This window comes from Dermacentor silvarum, chromosome 4 (genome assembly GCF_013339745.2).
Source record: "Dermacentor silvarum isolate Dsil-2018 chromosome 4, BIME_Dsil_1.4, whole genome shotgun sequence".
Taxonomy (NCBI): Eukaryota; Metazoa; Arthropoda; class Arachnida; order Ixodida; family Ixodidae; genus Dermacentor; species Dermacentor silvarum.
This window is the reverse complement of record NC_051157.2, coordinates 127,669,870-127,692,786: the sequence shown is the minus strand read 5'-3', so window position 1 is coordinate 127,692,786 and position 22,917 is coordinate 127,669,870. Positions and strand designations below refer to the sequence as shown.

At 44.9% G+C, this 22,917-nt stretch overlaps 2 protein-coding genes across 2 annotated transcripts in view; one reads left to right on the top strand and one right to left on the bottom strand.

The window, feature by feature from the left end:
* The window catches only part of LOC119448887 (N-acetylglucosamine-1-phosphotransferase subunits alpha/beta-like), a 51,006-nt gene that overhangs the window by 18,985 nt on the left and 9,104 nt on the right, over positions 1-22,917 (top strand). The window contains exons 4-7 of the mRNA XM_049666547.1: positions 4,039-4,223; positions 5,960-6,014; positions 10,497-10,700; positions 19,505-19,575. Coding sequence (XP_049522504.1) covers positions 4,039-4,223; positions 5,960-6,014; positions 10,497-10,700; positions 19,505-19,552 — 492 coding nt within the window. The 3' untranslated portion in view covers positions 19,553-19,575. The remainder of the gene's footprint in view (positions 1-4,038; positions 4,224-5,959; positions 6,015-10,496; positions 10,701-19,504; positions 19,576-22,917) is intronic.
* Positions 19,516-22,917, bottom strand: part of LOC119448886 (probable glutamate receptor) — a 44,122-nt gene continuing 40,720 nt past the window's right edge. The window contains exon 9 of the mRNA XM_049666546.1: positions 19,516-19,572. The gene's annotated coding sequence lies outside the window, so the exon portion shown is untranslated. The remainder of the gene's footprint in view (positions 19,573-22,917) is intronic.

Sequence of the window (22,917 nt, the reverse complement as noted above, 5' to 3'; positions counted from 1 at the left end):
GGAAAAACAAATACGTATTTACCACAGCAAAAGATAGTGTATTCATTTTGCAAGTGGCCAGGAAAACCTGTGAATGCGGTGTTGTTGGCACATGTTTACATGCAACCACATCAGCATATTTCGGCCATTGTCATGCCATCCCTATGACATGGGAAAGTACAGTCAGAGCTTGTGTTAAATTTTCATCACTTGGCAACTTGGGGAGGTTGGCCACTTTCTGGGAGCAGAACAACTGACAGGTTTGCAACTTTCATTATGCGGCACTTCTCTCACTTCATCACGGCCCATGTTGGCACAGACAGCACAGGTGGAGCTGTCTAATGATTCTGAGTGACGAAAACTTGTAAAAGGAAACAGCGGAGTCACCCGAGACCCTGTTGCTATTTATTTTGTTAAGCTAGAAACATTGAACGCATAAAGCATGCATGGTGTGTGCGCAAAGTGCAAAGCTGTGTCGTTTGAGATGAAGCTGCAAATTTTGCAAGGGTCTAGACGTGGTCTCAAGGTGAGCGCTCTCATAAAGAAGTACGAGCTTGCATAAGTAGTCGACTATATCGATGATTTCGAAAACCTGGAGCGTTGCATTTCTGAAGGCTGAAACCAGTGATCATGCTAGCATAGTCACTGTAAAAAGGGTTAGGTTTAGCTGGTGGGGCCTCAGCGACTTTAGATGTGCTTTGTCGATTTCCTATTGCGTGTTGTTTTAAGCCGGGAAACTAAAACGAAATCAAACTTGTGGGTTATGCTGGAGTACAATGCCGCCAGAGCAGAACATGATGCTTACCGTATTTACTCGCATAATGATCGCACTTTTTTTTTTTTAAATTGACGCAAATTTCGGGGTGCGATCATTACGCGGGGTAAATTTTCCGCGAAATAATATTTTGAGCACCGAAAACGCAAACAAGTCGCGTATCAGAATTCTTACGATAGCTATCATGAACATAACCAAAAATAAAAGTAGAGTAAGGCTTACCTTTGTAATAAACGCACACATTACGCAGGAACTACATGCATTGCATATTGCCCTTTAATTTTTTTCATTCACTGACCCCCTAACTTTCATTCAGAGTCTGAAGCATCACTGGCGTCAATGTCGTCGCCGCTCGATTCCTTGTCAGAACCGGCAGTGTCATCGCAGTCCCACAGAAGGTTATCTTCCGTTCCGTCGAGCGCGTTTGATATGCCTGTCTTCTTGAAGCTGTTGGCGACCACCTCGTCGGAGATGCTACTCCACGCTTCGACAATCCATGAGCAGAGGACTTCCACGGACGGTCTCCTGATTTTCCCGCTTGGCGTGAAATCATGGTCGCCTGCCGCCATCCACTCTGCGTACAGCCTCCGAACGTTGTCCTTGAACGGTTTGTTCAGTGATACGTCCAGAGGCTGTAGCAGCGACGTTAGACCCCCAGGGATCACTGCAAGCTCCGTGCGCCGCTCCTTAAGTTCAACACGGACACTGTCGACGAGATGGCCTCGAAAGCTATCCAGCACAAGCAGTGAAGGAAGCAGAAGCGCTCCTGCTCTTCGTCCCCAGACCGTTCTAATCCAGTCTACCATGATTTCCGCCGTCATCCACCCTTTCTCTTGAGCGCGGATGTGGATCCCACGTGGAAACTTTCCCTTCGGAATAGTTTTCCGCTTTAGAATAACATATGGCGGCAGCTTCCGCCCGTCTGCCGTCACTGCGAGCATCACGGTGCATCGCTGCTTCTCCGCACCACACGTTTTTACAAGGACACTACGAGCACCTTTTTCGTTGACGGTAGTGCTTCGAGGCATGTCGAATGTCAAAGGTGTTTGGTCCGCGTTGCCTATTTGTGACAACAGGAAGCCGTTCTTCTCGCGTATTCTCGTGACAAACCTGTGGAAGTCGATGACTTTGTCTTCGTACGCGGATGGGAGTCGCTGGCACAACGACGTCCGCCGCCTCAGTGATAGTCCGTTTCGCCGCATGAAGCGTGTCGTCCAGCCGGAACTAGCGCGGAAGTCCTTTGTGGCAATTCCCAGCCTCCGGGAAATTGTGCGTGCCTGCGTCTGTATCATTTCTAACGACACTGCACAACCGTCTTTGCGCATGTCCTTCACGTATTCTAGGACTGCCTTCTCAACGTGACGGGAACTTGCCAGTTTTCGGTCCGCGGAAAGCCCGGCGCGTGCTGTTGGTAGCCATGAGCTTCTCACGCTGATTTTTCCAGTACCTAATTCTGATTTCGTCGACGCCGAAATGCCTGCCGGCAGCGCGGTTGCCGTGCTCGAGCGCGTAATCAACCGCCTTCATCTTAAACGCGGCAGTGAAACTCGCGTATCGCCCCATCGTGAACCGGCACTCCAACAAGCAACACCAAAGCACGCCACCACGTTACGGAATGGTGAAAAGACGCGGCTTTTTCATGAATTATGGGAACACGTCGGCAGCTTGTTGCTGCGGGATGACAACAAGTCAACAAACAGGCGGCTGCCGCTGTAACACTGCGGGATATCAAAACCACGTGATCAAAACAAACATGGCGGCTGACGGAGCTAAGCGATCGCGTTTTTCCTCGTGAGTCATGGAGGTCGTGAGTGCGTCACGCGCGTGAAAACAGTTTCTTCCGTCGAAATAATGAATTATTTCGTTTAAATCGGTAAATTTGCGGCAACAGCATAGCCATGTCCGCTTTTAGAGGACAGAAACAGAGATGGGCGCGTTCAGCTGCCACAGATGTAGAAACACATGGCAAGCATGTCGTGAAAACTACGGCATTTGTGTTTACTGCTATGCTAATACGGCACGTTTCCGCCAAGGGTTGGCAAAAATTAGGAATCTGTTTGGTGTGTGCAGTTCACTTGGTGAGTCTTGAGTTATTTACGTAACGTTTGACAGATGGTAAACATGATGATCATCAGCTAGACTTGGCACACGACATATCGCTGCGGCAAGTTCGGGGTGCGATCATTACGCGGGGGGAAAAAAAAATCGTATTTTTACGACAAAATTTAGGGGTGCGATCATTACGCGAGTGCGATCATTATGCGAGTAAATACGGTACTTCATGCCGCCCGCAGCAGGGAACACTGTCACGTTTGGGTTATCGCCTATTAAAAGCATGCAGTACACTTCCAATGGCACTATGCCACGCACACTGTGTAACAGATAGGCAAAGTTGCTTATCGCAAAATGGTTCGTGGTGATAACTGTGAATGGGCATGCACGGCATATACACAAAAGACAAACACAGAAATTCTGGAGCACACACAATGCGATGTGGCACTGTCCAGTTCACAGGAAGAGGTCCAAAGGGTCATCATCCGACAAGCAAGACGGCTTGCAGAAGCCAGTGGGGCCCTTGTTTAGGGGCTCCACCCATTGAGCGTGTTATTCATCGATAAAGTTGTTGTGAATTCTGCTACATGCATGCAACAACCTGCGAGGAGGTTTTCTGGTACCAAAAGAGGAAACTGAGTGTGTGCCGGCATTTTCACGTGTTACAGGTGTACTGTGGTTAAGCTGCTGTGATGGGTGCCTACTGCTCTTGATCGGGCGTGCCTTGTGCCTTTTGTTGTTCACATGGGATCTAGGCACCAGAAAATAAACCCAACATCGCAGTTTGGTTATGTCCTGAACATTGGTGCCAAAAGAGAATGTTTTCTGAGAGCGTGTTAGCCAGTAAAAAAGAAGCATAACTGTAAGGTATTGGGTCATTTTTTGTGTTGTTGATCATGATCGTGGTGCTGGGAAATTGTATGAAACAGGATCATATCAACAAGGTTCTACTGTACATCCATGTGCTCTACAGCATGTTTTCTAACCTCAAATGGCATCCAACAACCGCGATTGGCTTGAACAAGTAAAGTGATGGGCGGTTAATACAGCTTTCCTGCTCTTTTCTTTAGTTGAATTTTCTGGACACCTTGACTACCATTCTTATGGAACCAGCAGGGCAGTCATAATGAAAGTTGACAGTAACTGTCATGACCTTTGTAGCTTTTATTGAGTCATTGTGCCTGGTTTGCGCATTGTTTTGCATTCCCCTGTGCATTCCCTTGTATTTTCAGCCAACAATTACTAAAGAAACGGTGATGAAGTGTGAGCCACTGCTGTTATTGCTGCGCAAGGCGTCGCGCACTCGCCCTGCCAACCACTTTGAGATGGTGAAGGAAGAGGATTACGTCTTCCGCATGCTGAACAACAATGCTTCACGCGTCCTCGCACAGCTTGACGAACTGCGACGTGAACCTAAGTGAGTGGTAATAAATCTTCATGGTACAACTTTCCTTGTGCTTGCTTTAGAGGACTGGGCTATAAATAACGTACGGCTTTTAGATTGACTAGGCCACATTTTCTTTCAATTAACCATCACAATTTGCAGATTAAATGAAGTTGACTAAGGTTGCATGTTGGGCTTGTTGATGCGTCATACTGAAGTCCCTAAGTGTAGCGCACCCAAAACAGGACAGAATAGTGGCACAGCGTGTGTTATGTGTCACTCTTTTGTCCTGCATAGCTTAAAGAGGCCCCGAAACACCATTTCATGCAACCGAGCAACGTACTGGAATTAGCGTGATGCCTTCCAAGGAATATAGGTATTCGCGAATAATTTTTTTTAAGGCAGCTGATATGAATAGTGATGTGACGAGCGCAGTGTTTACTTTCCTCACTACCCTTAAACACAACATTCCTTCTCAGCTGTGGTAGTGCCAATAGCAGTAACATGCTTACTGCTTCTTCCTTTCTTTTTCGTCTTTCTGTGGCGTGCCCATGGTAATCTTTCAGGGTTGGCGTCTGACTGGTTCCTGAAGAGGGGCAAAGGAGCAATGACAGGAATGAGCGGGATGCGATAAAAGCTACTGCTTTCCCGTTTCCTAAATTTGTGAGGTTATGCATGCATGTGCAAGGGAGTTATTCTTGGTCATAAATAACTGTCCACTGGCTGGTGCCTATGGGTTGTTGCACCCCATGTAATGCCGTCACCTATGTCACATAAAGAGGAAGGAAAGGGGGAACCTTAAAAGCTGCAACTGAGAGCAAGCAATCTGTTATGCACGATTGTAGGTTCCCTGCTGTTTGCCGTGGAATAAATTCCTTTACCCTGTTCAAAAAGTGTTTCAATGTCGCTTTAAGAGGCCATACATGGTCAACCAACTATTCTCATTTTATTATTGTAACTGACAGGAGAGGGGCTAATACAGTTAAACACACTTGCAAAAATAAAACTGGGCTCTCAGTGTACGTTTCAGCCCAAAATTTCAGTTTGAAATCACTGCCTCTACCGAAAATAAGTGCCATTTTGGCATGGCTTGTGCAACACCATGACATACAGGGCTACTGCTATGTCATCTGCTCTGAAACATTCTGAAACCAAGTACGCACCATGCCAGACTGTCGTTTCTCTGCACGGTATGGCACCCATGAGCGCTGTAAGGGTATCACCGTTGCATTGTGCCCGCAATTCTTCCACTTTCATGACAAAAACAGGACTAACAGAACTAAAATGGGCCTGCAGAAACTACCTTGAGCTGACCACTGCGACACACTTGTGAAAATGGATCTGCTCGAATACCATGAACCATTTAAACATGCAGAACACACTTCATTTCGTCAGACGTCAGTGTTGCCAGATTACTTTATGGTTCAACTGCAACATTAATAAAATGCAAATACAAATTGTCTGCCGCACTAAATTCACAAAAATTTTGCCAAATTGTTGTAGGGCACACACCGTTTAACATGCAGGGCATAACTTGAGCTAAACCATTTGGTGTCATGGATCCTTTAAGTTTGTTCATATAGGTTGCAAGTCAGAAGCTGTTGCAGGTTGTCATTGTTGTCACTTTAACAGTCAGATCTGGCCATGTCTGCGCTGACATAGCCTATGGTGTCACATTTGAATGGGAACAGTAGTACTGCGATGTGTTTTGGGTGTAGCCACCAGTGAGAGATAAATAACACCAAAGTGGCTTCTCTCATTTCCTGCAGGAAGTTCATCTGCCTGAATGACAATCTGGACTACTCCAGCAAGGATCTGAACCTTGTGAGTCCACTGCCACCTTGAGTGGTCACTGTTATGCTAATCTCATCCTGACTTTTAAGCTTCCTAGCTTTTTTTTTTCTTTCCCCGATGTCCAATAGTTTGGACACCATCGTGGCACTGCCATACCCCATAGAATATGCAGGGTGTCCCAGCTATCACGCAGCACGATTTAAAAAAAGAGGAACGATGTTACGCGAAGCCAACATGGTGCGTTTGTTTCCAGTACAGTGGAGTAGCTGCCAGTAATTTTTCCGTTACTGAGATTTAATTGATTAATTGTTATTAAGTATCTAACTCGAGAAGTACTGTCCGAATTATCAAAGTGTCAATGAGAAAGTTGTAGAGCAACATGAAAAACTCCCGATACAGCTTTCTGTTGCTCAATACTTGCTACATAAATGTGTTTTTCCGAGTATGAAAGAAGCCCGCGAATACACGCAGAATTGCCACACGACTGGCCGCTCGAGGCACTTTGCATGTATTCGCAGACTTCTTTCATGCTCGGAAAAAGACTTTTATGTAGCGCGTATTCAGCAACGGAAAGCTGTATCGGGAGTTTTTCATGTTGCTCTACAACTGTTCATTGAAACTTTGATAATTAGGACAGTACTTCTCGAGTTAGATAATTAATTATAATTAATTAATGAAATCTCACTAACGAAAAAAATACTGGCGGCTACTACACTGCACTGGAAACAATAAGCACTAGGTTTGCTTCGTGTAACGTCGTTCTTTTTTTAAATCGTACTGCGTGATAGCTGGGACACCCTGTATAACGGTGTCTGAAATTTCGACCACCAACCCCCTTCCTCGACAGATTTTTTTAAACATTGCCACGAGTGCCAGTCTGGAATGACATTAATTTATGCATTAATCGAATCCAACACCATCACCATTTTTACCACCGCGCTGCGTCGCAGCCTCAAAGCAGTATTTTAGTGCTGGCAGCTGTAGCCAGCCACAGCTATTTGTGTTTGGCCACATGTTGTATGGTACGTTTGGTGTGTAACCATTTTGTTCTGTCATTGTGTACTCTGCACCACTTGACCTAGCTGCTTCGAAGTTCGCTTTCCAGAGCCACCTTAACATTGGCAGATTTACGGAGGCCTGCTACTCTGTCTTTGATTCTCTCCATCTGAGAAATACCGTATTTACTCGATTGTAACACGAGTTCTTTTCCAGATTTTTGCTACCTGAAGTCGATCGTCGCTGTACAATCGAACACCGAAATTCAAGTTGTCTAAAAAATGCAATGATGCACCCAATTCTAATCAACGAGGGAAATGTGCGATTGAAAGTTAAATGTGCTAGTAAAAGCGCGCGTTGAGAGCGAGCGCGACGTCTCCGCCGTGCGAAAGGCCCTGGGGGGATGGGAGGGAGGGGGAGACAACGTTTAGCTGCGTCACCAAATGCGTATCTTGCGACCGGGCTCAAGGGGAACTGGCGACTCAATCTCCCACGTGAAAGGAGGAAAGCAGGAAGGCAGCGCGGAAGGTAGGGGTTGCGTCTTCTACTCTGCCGCAACAGCGTACTTGTACTTTGCGCGGCTGTGGGCTGTCGCGTGCACCGTATCTTGAAAGCGCTGTGCTTTCACCGCTCAGTTTCCGTTGAAGTGATAGACCGCACGAACCTTTGCTCGCTGCTGCTGGTGCGCTTGCTCACGCCATTGTTTTGACAGTGGTTGTCTGCAGTCATCGAGTGTGATCTATTCATGTTTGCTTGTGCGTGCTGACACCACGCTTGTTAATTCAATTCAGTTAGTAAGCGAATGTGTCCAAGTTTATGCAGCCGATAAAACTACTATCCTTACTCCGTATAGCTGTCTGCTAATTTGCTATCGCAATTGATGCTTCATCTTCCGGGTGAAACTGCGACTTTTTCATGCATCCGGTGGTCTCGTGTTACTTAAGCATTTTCTTTTTTCGCTGGACGCAACAAAAGGTCACCCCTCGCGTTACCTTGGCGGTTTTATTTTTTCTTGGTGGACGCAATGACAAGTCAACCCTTGCGTTGCAATCGCGGTTGCGTTACAATCGAGTAAATACAGTAGTTATAAAATGTTGTTCTTGTATGCATTCCCTTTTTTGGACATTTTCACAGTCTCAAGTTCCTATAGAGTCAGAAATATTGGACATTGAGTGTAGTACTGAAAAAAATGCACTTCCAGCACCTCACCTTTGCAGTGGTAGGTGCTGATGATAAAAAAAGATAACATTACCCTGCAACTGCAGCCACCGGCATATGTTACATGCCCTTATCTGAAACTTTTGAAGCGTTTTACTTTTACTAAGCATGGGTTCGATCCTGGGCGCGGCGGTTGAGTTTCAATGGGGCTGGAATGCAGAAATGCTTGTGTGCCAAGCATTTTGTGCTCGTTAAAGAACCCCAGGTGGGCAGAATTAATCTGTAATTCCCCCCTACAGAGTGCCTCTTAACTAGGGTGTGGTTTTAGTGCCTAAAACCTATAGAGTTTAATTAGTTTTATTTTCACTTGGGGTGTGCGAATGTTCCGAACTTTCAAATAATTAATTAAATTGTCCTCTTCAATTAGGTCTTCAAATAAAAAAATCATTGTTTGCAAATTCAGATAGTTTTCAATTACTTCACATTATCAACTGTGCACAATCAAACATGAAGCTAAAATAAATGTGTGATATATTTCATCCTAACCATAGTGGATATAAAATGAGGAGTTACATAGCACACCAAACATGCATTGCTCAGATAGATAGACTCTACCAGCTAAGCTGCATTCATTCCCAATAAATTTTGTCAAACATGGCATGTGGCAGTGGACATTATTTGGTCAGAAATATTTAATGGCGACAAATTTGAAACGACATTGTTTTAGCAGATGCTGTCAAACAAGAGATTGAATCTGAAGGGAAGTACATGCCATGGAGGAAAAATGAGCAGGGTGCCCTCAGTTTTGTTCACTATGCATATGCGTGGCTCGGGCAAACTGCGGCCGTTCGCTGTCGGCAAGAGCAGATTGCCACTCTGCTTCAAGAATACAAAAGGCCTCCTGGTTCAATGTGCGTTCCACAAGAAAGCATAGATGACACTCTTATCTTTTCACTGAGTTGCACCGGGCATGGGCTGCTGAACTGAACATGTTGCGCTGTCGAGTTTGTCTTCTTGTAGACAGAGGCTTTCGCAAAAGGACATTTTAGGATTCTGTGAGCGGCCAAAACAAATCCGACCCCAATGCCCACTTGCACGGTTCTTTGCATTACAGTTTGAATTTAACAAAACCGGCGCACACCATATCTGCACTTCGCGGAAAGACCATTGTGGCAGTGGGGTGCAAGACTGATAGCTGTGCGATTCGTGGGTCGGCGCTGAACGCGTTTAATTTGTGCCCGCACGGTTACACATGAGTGGGAATGGACTCAGATGTTCTGCAAGCTGAAAACCACTTTCACAACTAAATGCGTGGTTGCACATGTTCACACATGATTCGCAGTACAAGTGCACTGATGGCAGCACGACACGTAATAGTGCGGGAAAGTTTGTTTCATAATGTGTCCATTTCTACCTTATCCTGAATAAAAATGCGCGACAAGCACTCTGAAGCGTTCTAAGTGCACCGTGGTCTTGCGTCCGTGCGACACTGGCTTTTGGGGTTAGCATTGAGGTCAGTGTCTCAAAGACCCTCCCACGGCATGATTGACTTGCAACGCTCATGAGCAACAATTAAGTAACTTTTTGTGCGTTAGATGTGGTCTTGGAGAAGCAAATTGGTAAGTTCACGCTTTTCATGATCTTGGGAAACTGTCTGAGATGTGCGCAAATCTCAGATAAGCTTCAAATCGACATATTTTATATATTGAATTGTCAATATATTGAACTGTTTTACGATCCTCTTCAAGTTCAATATATCTGAGATTGACTGTATTAGGATGTGAACATTGTTCTTTATATTAATGGTAAAAAAGGCTGTTGATCGTTCAGAAAGTGAGGGAAAAGTTTCGATGTTCGATTCAATTCAATTCAGTTTTGGCACCATCAAATTCATATTTTATAAGGTCTAAAAAGTATTTATTTGCACACCCCCAATTTTTATGCAAAGCATGATGTTGGATCATATGCTGTTTTCTGCAATATTTGAAGAGGTCCAAAACAAAGCAATTTCATGTATGAAATGAGTGTCATTTCTTGAAAAATCACATACCTGTGTAATGTAAGCCATCCAGGTTAAACCATTTCCCACTGTTCAGCTTGAGCACCTGGTTAATGCATGGCACTGCAGGTAGACTGAAGCTTCATTGCACCAATGAAAACAGAAAGATAATGGACTTTGTCACGTAAGAAGTTTGTCATGAATCTGTGCTAGCAATGGTATCTCTGCGTTATGCGCAAGAGATACAAAACTGTTACTGACTGAACTGACCACAGGCGTTAACATTGATGACTGCAGAATGAGGGAAGTGAGAATAAAGGGACGTGTGCCTGACTGCGCCAATTGCCCTTCTTCTGCAGGTGCGGCTTGTGGTGCACGACTTCTACGAGAGTCTGTTCCCGACACCGTCACGGTTTGAACTGCCAGCAGAGTACCGGAACCGATTCCTTTATGTTCGTGATTTGCATGCCTGGCGTGCTGAGCGCAACTGGGTGCATGCTGTCACCTACGTTGCATTTGGCGTCCTAGTTGCTTTCACGGCGGTCGCATTCTTCAGTGCCTTGGTGAGTGCACGGCAGAACTTGGTCACTTTGCTTAAGCAGACATTAATGTGTTGAGTTTAAAACAAACTAAAAAGAAAGCATGAACATGAGGAAGCATTTGTGGATATATCAAGGAGTACTGTAATGTGTGAAGAGATATAAACATAAAAATTTCTACTTTGTTTTCTGTTATAGCTATGACTCATTAGGCCGTTATGACAGGAAAACAATATGCATTTTGCAACTCATGGAATTGGCTGTTCTGGTGCCTGCACCAAAAACAGTTTCAAAAAGCAGAGTCCAGGTATAGTTTCCACATTGGGCATAAAATGTTAGCTTTTGTTTCTGTGTTTTCAAAGCATGGCTGGTCTTTCTGCTTTTCCACAATGTTTTTAAAGGCTTGTGATGTGGAAAAGGCTTATGATCTTTTTTAAACTCTTATTTGCTCTATAAAAAATTAAACAGACCTGTGCGACCTTGCAAAATCACAGCCTAATTTCCAGCGAAGTCGTTTCTTGTGCGCAGTTACACTGTTCATGTCTAATGCTTGTAAATAAACCAATACCTTAAACTTTACCTACATGTGACCATGAAATGGTCCCCATTTTCTGCAAATTTAAAAGTGGTTTCACATTTCATTGCTCCAGGACGCCGCAAACTCATAGATACAGCAGACTTCGGTTAATTCGACTCTATGTCGTTCATGTCTAACATGTCATCCTCCGTACAGTCTGTTGCATGTTTGATATTCTGCATTTATCAAACATGATTCCGCAACAACCTCAAATGGGATGGTGTACCACGCCTAGACTAACCACTTCACTAGTTCATCCTGCAACGCATGCAATTCTCCATAACATCAAAAACACATGATGATACTTATTGCCATTACCTAAGCATGTAAAATAACTTATCTTTTGAATGAGCTTTCGTAATCAAATTCTGAAAGCGGTGTGGCAGTGACGCTGACACTGGCCTGGCTGGGCCTGACTGTAGGCTGTTGCGAATGGGGTTTGGGTTTCATATTTGACTGCACTGTGCAGGCAGTTGTCAGACCAATTTTCTTGGAAAAAGGTGTGCAAGTTAGAATGGAGTTAGTGCTGTAGTCTTGTATTGCAAACTACCGTTTTCACATGAACATCTTAAGACGGTTGCGATTATTAGGCGAGGGTGCAGTTGGGGGACCCAAGCAAAAAAAGACTTAAGAGGAAGCTTTAGCTCGGGGGCTCCTATCTAAATACATGGGAAAGGAGAAATCATTTTTCTCGGCAACCACTGCACGAAACTTGATGAGGTTTATTGCATTTAAAAGAAAAAGTTGGAATCTAGTCACTGCTGGAAACTTATTTTGGAATTTGGCCGTGAATTTTTCAGTAAATATTGTTGAAAATCTAAAATTCTCAGAAAACGAAGCTATCAAGTTTACAACTCTGTAAGTTAGCAGTGAAAAACGATATCTCAATTCTGTAAATTGCATCTAATAGTACATCTAAAGCGGACAAAAAACATACCTCTCAAATCACCTGCAATATGTGACTAGGACTTGCGAAACATTTCTAAACATTGTAACAAATTCACGGAAGATATAAATTAATGTATCAAATTTGTCCGCTTTGGATGTTCTGACAGATACAATTTACAGGACTGTGATATCTATTCGTTGTGCATACTTAGAGATTAGTAAACTTCATGCTCCTATTTTTTTCAAGCTTACCAATTTCAGGCAATTTCTGTAATAACATTAAGGTCATAAATCAAAATTCCGCTTTAAACAATCACTAGAATTTAACTTTTTCTCTAAAATGGTCCAAATTTTGTTAAAATTGGCCCAGGGGTTCTCAGAAAAGCATTTCTGTGTTTTACATTTATTTGAATAGGCGGCGGCGGAGTTGGGGCCAAGCTAAAGCTTCGTCTAAATATGCCCACTAATGCAGTCGAACCCGGATATACAGTAGAACCTCGTTCATACGTTTTCAAAAAGTATGCGAAAAATAAATGTACGATCCGGGAAAACGTACGATCCGAATCCAGTAAAAATTGAAGCTGACAAGCCCATATTGAGATGCAAGGGACAGAAAACATTTATTTCTTGCAAAACATAGTTACAGTCGAATCTCGTTAATTCGAACTGACGATGTGGTCCCGTCAAAGTTATGTGTATTCCAATGGGCGAGAAAGCTCGGTAATTCGAATGCGAAAGCATTTGTGATGGTTAATTCGAACATAACCGGCACCGACAATGCTCTAGCAGCACGCCAAATCACGTGGCGGCGCCTCCGACTGGCAATCCTCTGACACCGCCATAAAGCAAAAGCTTAAGAGAGAGCCCTCAACGTCGCGCGGAGAAATAAAAAAGAAAGAAAAAAATACCGCGGCGAAAATTTCCTCTCTCAAATGGTAAGGTCGCCGTTTCAGCGTCGCGCCGCAGAACACGCGTGTACATACCGACGTCTCAGCCAACGCAGCGGCTGCGGCGCAGAGGGAAGCAACGCGCAGGCCCAATCTGGCCAACAAAACTGCCCACGCCGGCCAATGCGCGCTTCAACGCTAGAAAACGAAACTTAGGGGAGCGGGCTAAGCTGGCGCCGGGCCGGCGGGCACGCACGGAGACAGTCGAAGGTGAGGGAGCTACGAGGGAGTTGAGAGGGAGGGCGAGGGGAGCTACCGAAGCGACGGGGTTGCCGAGGCCAAATGCACTTCCCTGCCGCCCTCCTCCCTCACCTTCGACGGTCTCCACGTGCGCGCGTGTCGCCGTGCTGGCGCGGCCCACTCCCTGAAGTTTTGTTCACTGCCGTTATCGGGATGCGAGAGAGAGAGAGATTGTGGTTGTGAAGAGGAAGAGGCACTATCGGGATGCGAGCGTTGGCCGGCGTGGGCAGTTTCGGGGCCCTCGCTCGCTATGTGCTTGCGCGCCACGATATTTCACGACTCGCACCGTTCGTACGTAGCGATATGGTGCACAAATACATCAAAAATAAGTCCTTTTAATTTTCGGGCCCCTTCGAGTTCGAATTATCGAGATTTGACTGTATTTTCTGCTGGTGCGTCACACCTTTGGACAGGAACAACTCCTTTTGCGCACATTGCAGACCCTTGTCCGCATTTTCAGTGTCTTTCGTGTGAAAGAAGCTTTGTAATGCTTCCAGGCCAGCAAGAGCTTCGGCGAAGGTAGCCGGTGGGCGCAAGCCTTCGTTCTCGCCGCCGTCTTCAGGCGCCTCGTTCACCACCACCTCCGCAACGATCTCGGCGAGTCGTAGCGCCGCCTGTTTTCGCCGCTTAGTAATTCGCGTTGAAGCGAGGGGCGAGGTAACGCAAAGGTCAATTCGCTCGCCGCTGCTGCCGCGCTTTGTCACTTCAGGCGAATGAGCAATGCAGAGAAAGTCGCGGAGGGGTGGGGATTGAGCACTGCAGAGAAGCCGCGCGGCAGGCTGTCTGCCACTTAGCGCTTCACAAGCACATGAGAGTGGCCTTTCTGCACACCTGAATGATAATTTTTCGCTGCAGAACATATCATATGATCGCACTTTGCCACAATGCTGACCGTTGCTGCCGAGTAATCGTATTTTCCGGGAACGTATTAACCGGAACGTATTAACACATTCATCTATGGGGTTATGTTTATTTTTTGCGATTGCGAACGTAGGAGCCGGGAAATCGTATTAAGCGGGAACGCATCAGCGAGGTTCTACTGTATTGAACCCACATATAACGAATTATTGTGTATAATGAACAGCAGTAAAATCCCCTTGAAAAGTTTTCCATATAGTTTTTTACCATATTTTCCGGTCTATAAGTCGCACCTTTGTATAAGTCGCACCCCCCTCAAAACGTCAGTTTTTCCAGAAAAAAATATATCAGTCGCAGAGGTGTATAAGACGCACCTGTTCGTTCGGTTAGCGATTTAAAAAAATTACAGTGGCGTTCCACTTCGTGAACGCAGGTCACGCGCGAGCATATAGGGTGCCATTGCGATAGCAATGATATGGACAGTACAGGCGCATTTATGCGATGTTCCATCCCGATGGTCCATCCATCGAGATGAATTCCGATTGAAGTCTAAGGGCAATAACATCATCCTCGCGTGCCGTATACTGTATGTGCGAGTGAAAGCGTGTGACAGTGAGCCGAGTCGCACACAGGGGAGGAAAACGGGAAGGCAGCGCGGGAGGGAGAGGGGGTGGCTTGTACTCTTATAGCTACTGTGCAGTTTGCGCAGCGGCACGCGCCGTATCTTGACAGCGATCTGCAGATGCAACTACTTCGAGGTCGGTCGGCTCGCGGTCGGCATCCCGCCGCTCGCGTTGCTGCTCAGTCCTTCTCGCATGGCGCTCGGGAACTCGATCACGAGAACCCGGTACTGCGATAGCGCGCACAGAATCCGTAGCAATTGAGTGGCAGAGGAGGTCAACTCAGTGCACTTCGCATGGCCATAGCATCCAATCTGGAATAAAAAACGTATATAAGTCGCATCATTCTACAAGATGCACCGATGAAAACTTCAGAGAAAACCGTGACTTATACACCGGAAAATACGGTATATATGAAAATACCTATATATCGAACTTTTTTGTGATCCCCTTCAGATTCGATATATCCGGGTTCGACTGTATAAGGCGGTATAGAGTAGCTGAAAGATTATTCATACTCATTGGGGATTGCCCAAAGCACTAAATTATTAACACCGCCAAAACACAAAATGGTGACCATTAAATAGGGGGAAGGGAATTGGAACACGCAGAGTGCGGGTTATATGCGAATTTTGCCTTTAGGTGTGGCTCCATGGTAGCGCAAATTTCGCCTTATCAAGTGGCTTCACTGCATTGCGGCGTGCACTGCCGTAAAGTCACACTATAAGGCGAAATTTGCGTATAAGGCAGGGGGTGACTTTGAGGCTAAAAATTCTGGAAATAAACCTCTCCTTATATTCGAATAAATACAGTAGGCATTCTTGGTGGGAGATGACGTGTGTTTGATGCATTCACTGTTCTCTTAAGTGGCATCAAGACAGATCTGCCCTATTGGGGTCGCCATTGCGGTCAGGCGCGCGCACGTTGCCCAATCTAATGCTAATATTTTAACAATGGTCAATTTCAGGATTTAAATAATTAAAGTTTGGTCCCTTAAAAATGTATATGGGCAAAACCAGGACCTTGGGTTGGGATCAAATTAACTGAAAAATTATATTAACTGCAGTCGAATCAATGGAAGTCTACTGTAGACAGTGATAAAGCACTGTCCGAAGTGATGACGACGGACATCAAAGGTTAAAGAAATTTTGATTTTGTGAAGGTAAACTTCACTGGTTGCATCTTTTGCTAATTGCTAGAATTGGCAGCTCGCTAAATTTTCCAGGTTAGAAAATTGTATGAGCGTTAAATTTTCACTTTATTTAGACACTCTAATGTTATTTCTATGTGTTTGCTACTTTGATCCTATAAAAAGTTGGTGCGCACTCTATTCGGGGGCATGTTAGAAGCTGGCAAATATATTTAACAAAACTTGTTGCTGAGCTAGTTGGTTCATGACTTGAAAAGAAAGGTTACGGTGCTAAGCAGACGAGAACGAAGTGAGACACAAACAACATCTACGGGCGCCCTTATATATATAATCCACCCGACATATAATGGCTCCCGTATATGTCGTTTGTGTCTCACTTCGTCCTCGTTTGCGTAGCACCGTACGTAACCTTTCTTTTCATGGCAAATATAGTCAGTCCAGTTTTTCGGACTCCCTAGAAATTGCAAAAAAGATTTTAAAAATCGGGCATTCTGAAAAAAACAAATGCATGCCCTTTGCTGTCCTCAAGGGCTCATATCGTCACAGCCATGTCTGAAATAACTCTGAAGGCTTTCCAGTACACTTATTAGGCATCTCGGTGCTCGTACTGTGAAAGGAGATGACGGGTGCATGTGCGTATAATTAAGGAATACGTACTATTACCTGTGAAAGTGGCCCTTTTCCACTCTTGGTATGGTTCACCGCTATACATTTTGTATGCTTTCCTGCATAACACTGTCGTATTGTGGGGAAGCTGACTTAAAAACCGACATTGTGCAACATTTTTTAGACCCTTGCCATGCTTTCCACACTTCGAAGATATTGGCAAGGATGACGAAGGGGAAGTTGGCACCATTACTGGCAGTGGCAAATTCTTTCAATGAAAAACACTGCATGAAGCAGCAGGAAGCTTGTTAGCGAACGTCAAAGAAGCTAGGCCTAGCGTTGCAGAGTGCATGAAAGCATAAAATGGCCACACAACCACGCACCAAACACCATGTGGCCAAACACAAATGGCTGTGGTGGCTACGGCTGGCTGTGGCTGCTTACGGCTGCCAGCAGATGAGCTTGCAAGAGTTCTTCTTTAACGTGCACTACAGTGCAAGCACACGGGCGTTTTTGCGTTTCGCCTCCATCGAAATGCGGCCGCCGCGGCCTGGTAAGAACCCAGGTAGTCAAAATTAATCCGGAGCCCTCGACTACGGCGTGCCTCATAATTCAGAACTGGTTTTGGCACGTAAAACCCCAGAATGAAGAAGCTTGCAAGAGTGCTGGTTCGAGGCTGTAAGATAAGGTGATGGCTTCGATTAACACCGTTTCGGACCTGCAGTCAGGGAAAGAAGTCCGAAAAATTGGTTGGTGAAGGGTTTCAACATCCAAAATTTCAGACGTCCTTATACATTGGCTCTGTGGTGCTGCAAAGGCATCTGAATTATTGGACATGTCCGAAAAATCGGTCGTTGACTACCGCCAAATAAATCAGCAGTGCGTTGTAGCATTTTTCTTCTGCCTCTTGTTTAATTCGACCTGCTGGATAATTAGATCAATATTGTTGGTCCTGTCAGGGTCAAATTACCAAAATTAACTGTTGTGAAATGTGAAAATTATGATAAATTGTGTTGTAGTTGTAAAATCATGCTGTTGAGAAAATGGGCGACAATACCAAAATGAACGAACGTACCCTCTTTATTGAGCAAGCTCGTGCCCGTTAGAGAAAAAGTACAACTCAGTGGTGTTGATAGTAGCAGTACGATAGGCGGCTACGGAATCAGATAACGCAGTTACCAGGTGAGCCTCCACTATAGTGCATTGTGGTCTGTTCAAGATAAGCACTGCTTATTGCAAAAATCTCTGAATGCGCTAGATGTATAACATATTTCTGATAACAACAGGTCTGTCACACTAGGAGCTATAACGCTAGTGATATTAAAATGATTTGAAACTGCGAGTGGGTCTTGCACAAGAGCAGACTCCTATAAGCATTCATAGCAGAGGGAAAGTAAACACAATAACACGGAGTGGCAGAAGATCAAAAGTACAAGAAACAATGTGCACATGGCAATGTGGTGCGATCTGCAGAGTCCTGAATGTCGCTTTCTGTTAAAAATATGCCCAAGGCCTGTGCAAACATTTAGTAAACTGCATATCTCAGAGAGTAAATAGCCTGGACTTGGATTCATGACATCATGCCTTGCCTCGCTCCTGGCCATCAACTTTCTATAAACCATCATCAGCATTTCTGAGTCTGTGAGCTGTGGTTTGAGTGTCTTGATGCATCGACACCTCATGTGTAGCGTCACTGTGACACCTAGTAAGAGTATCTCCGCGTACACTGAAGCATGCATAGGCCTCCAACATCTCCTTCATGGAGTGACCAAAATGGTTACGGGCAACTCATTGTGGGCCATGCCAAAGATATCGGAGGCGATGTTGCAGCTGGCTGTACGGTCGACTCCCTTTAATTCAACCATTGTGGGACCTCAAGGTTGGGTTGAATTATCTGAAAAGGGAATAACAAATGGTGGCAGAATAAACGAAATGTTTTTTTGTATTGCGGGAAGTAGTCTATAATGTCATTTTGCGTCGTGTTTTTGAAGCGCTACTCAATCAGCATGTGGCGAAGAGTGCCAACATGTTTCACTGCCTCAACCTGGGACTGATAAATAAAAAAGTTGTGAAGGTTATAAAAAGTAAAGTAAAAGTAAAGTAAAACAGCTTCATGCCTAGAATGGCAGTAGTTCAGCGCTTAGTAAAGACGAGGACAAAAAATGAGACACACGGATGGACGTGTGTCCGTGTGTGCTACTGCTATTCAAGATGAACCAACAAGCCATCTCGCCACACTTATCATGCCTAGGGAAGCAGTAGCGCCATCTGCTGAATTTCTTGGGATTTTCCAATCTATGGCAATCTGTGGTTTCTCAGCGAGGCTTTCTAGTGCGTTTGAATTATGCGAAACATCGAAATAAATCAACTGGAAGTAACGGGTGTTGACTGTACTCATTTGTGCTCACCGCTTTGTGAGCTAAAGGAGATTGGCTTCATGATAAAGTGCTCATCTGCTGTATGGCAGACCCCTGTTCAACGTAGCAATGCATCGGCAAGTTCTCATGTTTCAAAAAGGTGCATTGTTTTCGTATAAGTGGCAATGTGCTTTGTGAGGAAGAAATGTGATGCTGCTGAAGTGCATGATGGGCAGTTAGAGGACAGTTGAAGTTAATACCTTTGGTTGAGTATTGTTTTTCTTAACACCTTATTGTAGAGGATGATAGATAAAGTAAAAATGGAATTAGTCTTCGAGGTACACATTGATCAACGCTGTTCACTCATAAATGCGAAATTTTATTTTTGGTGTCTTGTTAAGACACAGGCACAGGAAGAAAGGAAGTTAATGATGTAATATGTATGCCGTGGTAGATGGATGGGTTTAATTGTTGTCGTTGTCACTTGCTTAACTATGGGAGCTTTTCTTTATCATTTGATGCATTTTCATTGTAATATTTGGTCCTAAAGAATAGTTGCTAATGTGCTCTTGATTTTGTTTACAGCGAAGCAACCGAAAATCTTGTTGCTCTGATAGCACTTGCATCATCTGAAGACACCACGCTTCTGTCTGCTGGTAAGGTTAACTGCTGTAGTTTGTCTGCTCTGTGACATTTTATTGCAGGCATGCTTCTTTGGGTTCACTAGCTCCATTTAGCTCATCAGTGTTGTAAATTGGAATGGTCAATGAATACCGGATAACTCAAAAAGTCTGTGGAGGGTCTGATAGATATGTAAGTGAAGCCCTAGGAACACAAAGACAGATGCTTATTTTGTTGTCCTCTTAGAATTTTCGTTTTAGAAAAGATCAAGCTTCTTTCTGGCACTAGGGCAAAGAAGTTATGCATTCACTATGCATTCTATAAAAAGTTGTCGCAGTTTCACCTGAAAGGCGAAGCATCAATTGCGATAGCAAATTTGTAGAGAGCTATACGGAGTAATGATATTTGCTTTATCAGCTGTATAAACTTGGACATGCAGCAGCACCGGCAACACGCAGAACTGTTGTCGACGCCGTCGGCGTTTTGCCCGCGTTCGCTTAAAATGCGTGCGGCGTTGGTGACTGTTGCCGGAGCCTCTGATATAAATAGGCACTTGGTGCCGCAGCTAAACGTCGCCTCCCTTCCCTCACCCTCCCCCACGGCCTCTCGCGCGTCGGAAGAAGGCGTGTTTGCTCTACATATATGGTGATTGTAAAGGAGGAACGAGACGCCTACTTCTGCAGCCCTTAAGCGAGCACGGCGCAGAATGCGCGTTTGTTCTCCGCCGTGCGTTCACTCCCCGTGAAAGCGCGCGCCCCTCGCGCCCTTTCACTCGCACATACAGCGTTCGGCACGCGGCGACGATTTCATCTCCATTAACGTCATACGGAACCTCACGGCGACGCCGACGGCAGAAATCTGCTTTTGAGTGTCCATATAATTGCTATCACTATAAAACAAAGTACTTAAAGATAGTTTACCTGAAAAGGATGTTACTCTGTGGAATGAATGGTATGTAAATTCAGCTGCAGTACCATACATGCAGATAGTTACTCCAGTTTATGCTTTATTTTGGATATTTAAGAGTGAGCTTGCAAGTGTGTGGCTTGCCTGTTAATTCTAAAGACTAGAACTCCGTTCAAAAAGACTACGTCTTCACTGAGCAGTTTCGGGTGATTTGATACCAGTGGAAGTTCTTAATGGCTGGTCCACTGCAGGTTTACACACAAGTTTATCTTACTGTAATGTTAACGTTATAAGCGGTCTCGACCTGCTAGAGTTGGTAGCTTAATCTGCTTCACGTGCAAGCCATTTACAAATCTACTGATGGCTTCTTGCATTTTCTTCTTAACTAAGGGTGTGTCAACTTCCTCACGCAAGGCAAAGAAATGCTGTACAGCTGAGCCACTTATTGCACCTGACGATGGTGCTGACAGCACTTAAAGGCCCTCACCAGGTCTGGCCATTTTGAACTGACAAGTGCAGTGCATATAATGCGCGCTTATGTTCATGCCTGCTGAGTATTACATACATACATGTTGCGGAAAGAGCTAAAACGTGCAAGAGAAAAATGAAAAAAAAAAGAACGGGGTTCGTCACGTATTTGTCACACAATTCTCCAGCTCCAGCATGGGAGAACGCAGGGAAGGAATTTCGCTTGCGGAGGCTAGACGGGGCAAGTGAAGAGAGCGTCCTTGTTGGTGGTGATGCTCGCCTCCTGAAATCATGGGTTCACGCCACTTCAAATATTTCTATCTCTGCTATTAATGAACTAATTAAAAAAATTGTTGCAGTAGAAACACTCCTTGAAAGGCACATAACACAATTTCCAGCATATAACCAAAATTTGCTATGTGGCCTGGGGAGGGGACCTTTAAGGCCGCTTTGAACCAGCAACCACTCTTTTGATACGAGCTCCGTTTAGGATTCACTGACGGAACTGATGGGATTCGAGTGTTAAAACAAGGAAATTTGTGCATGATTGACGATCGTCGTGTTGCAAGAGTGCAACCCTATAAGGGTGTCCGGTTTTAAATAGTGTAGATGAAATTGGTACTGGCACTTATTTGTTGCCCATGATGTGTAATCTGCCAAAGCTATAAAGATCACTCCCTAAATTCTTGCCTCTACCTTTCATCCACAGAGGGTACCATTTATAAACCACATTCTCTCGCACTTAAGTCCTTCTGCCACTGCTGGAAAGAAAATTCAGTGGTGATCTGCGCAATCAGACATGAAACTTCCTACAAAGATTGCTAGAGGAAACTTTGGCGCTAGCGTCTTCTACGAGAGCTGCTACTATGGCGGCCGTTCAGTCAGCACAGGAGTGACTGGTGGTACACCCGCGAGCAATATTATACGGACCAGGGATGGAAGCCTCTGAATGTAACTTGAAATTGAGGACTGCAGTTCAAACTTGTCACTGGGAACTTTCCAGTACACTTGTCAGTGTCAGTTTTTGCTTGTTAATTACAAAGAAATTGGGTCCGTATACTTTTGCTTACAGTTGTACATGGATTGGCCTAAACTTTGTCCTTCCTATTCCCGATTTAAACAGCTTTGTGGCTACTGCAGATCGATTATTTTCAATGAAATATAACGTTTCAAATGCCACAATGCACAGGGATTATTAGGGCCATGCAAATACTCGAATATCACCGAATAGAGTATAATAGTGAACGTACGAATAATTCGACTTGCGATAGTTATTAGGGGTGTGCAAATACTCGAATACCACCGAATCAAGTAGAATAGTGAAGGTACGAATAATTCTTTCGATATATTCGGTGTAGAGATGTTGTGCGGGGCCGCATGTTGCGTGCACCACGAAGCCCCTCATGCTCAGTGCCACCCATGCGAGCGTTTCACTTCGGTTTTGGCGCAAAAGGAGCGCTGAGTGCACTGCAGATAGGCCACCCCGGCTGATGCGCTACTGGACTTTGTCACAGTTTTGCGCGAACTTGTCATGACCTTCCAGATTTCAGAATCTTTGACAGGTGGCCAATGATGCCGAACTTGACAATTAAAAGGCGCCTGCTCTTTACCGTCGGTGCTGGCTACGCGCAGAGGGGTGATCGAGTCACGTGATGCTTGGTCCTTTTGTCTGTCGTGCAGATTGACTTACAGTAACCCACTTGTCGTAAAATTGGGATAGCCCCTCTGTATGGCGGAGAAAAACTGGAAAGGGATACTTTCTATGCAATACAGAAAAGATTGCCAAAAAACACAGGTCCACTATTAACTCTTTCCTTACCACGGCGCTAAGCATCGATCACCGGTGACCGAAGTTTTTGAGAGCCTATTTTAAAAAAAACGCTGCGTGCCTGGACTCGTAGCGCCATCTCGGTGATTGTATACAAAGTAGAGTTTCCGTTTGTCTGCGGTTCACATTTTTACCGCGTGGCGGGGATTTTTAAAGGGCGCATGAGCTCAAAGGT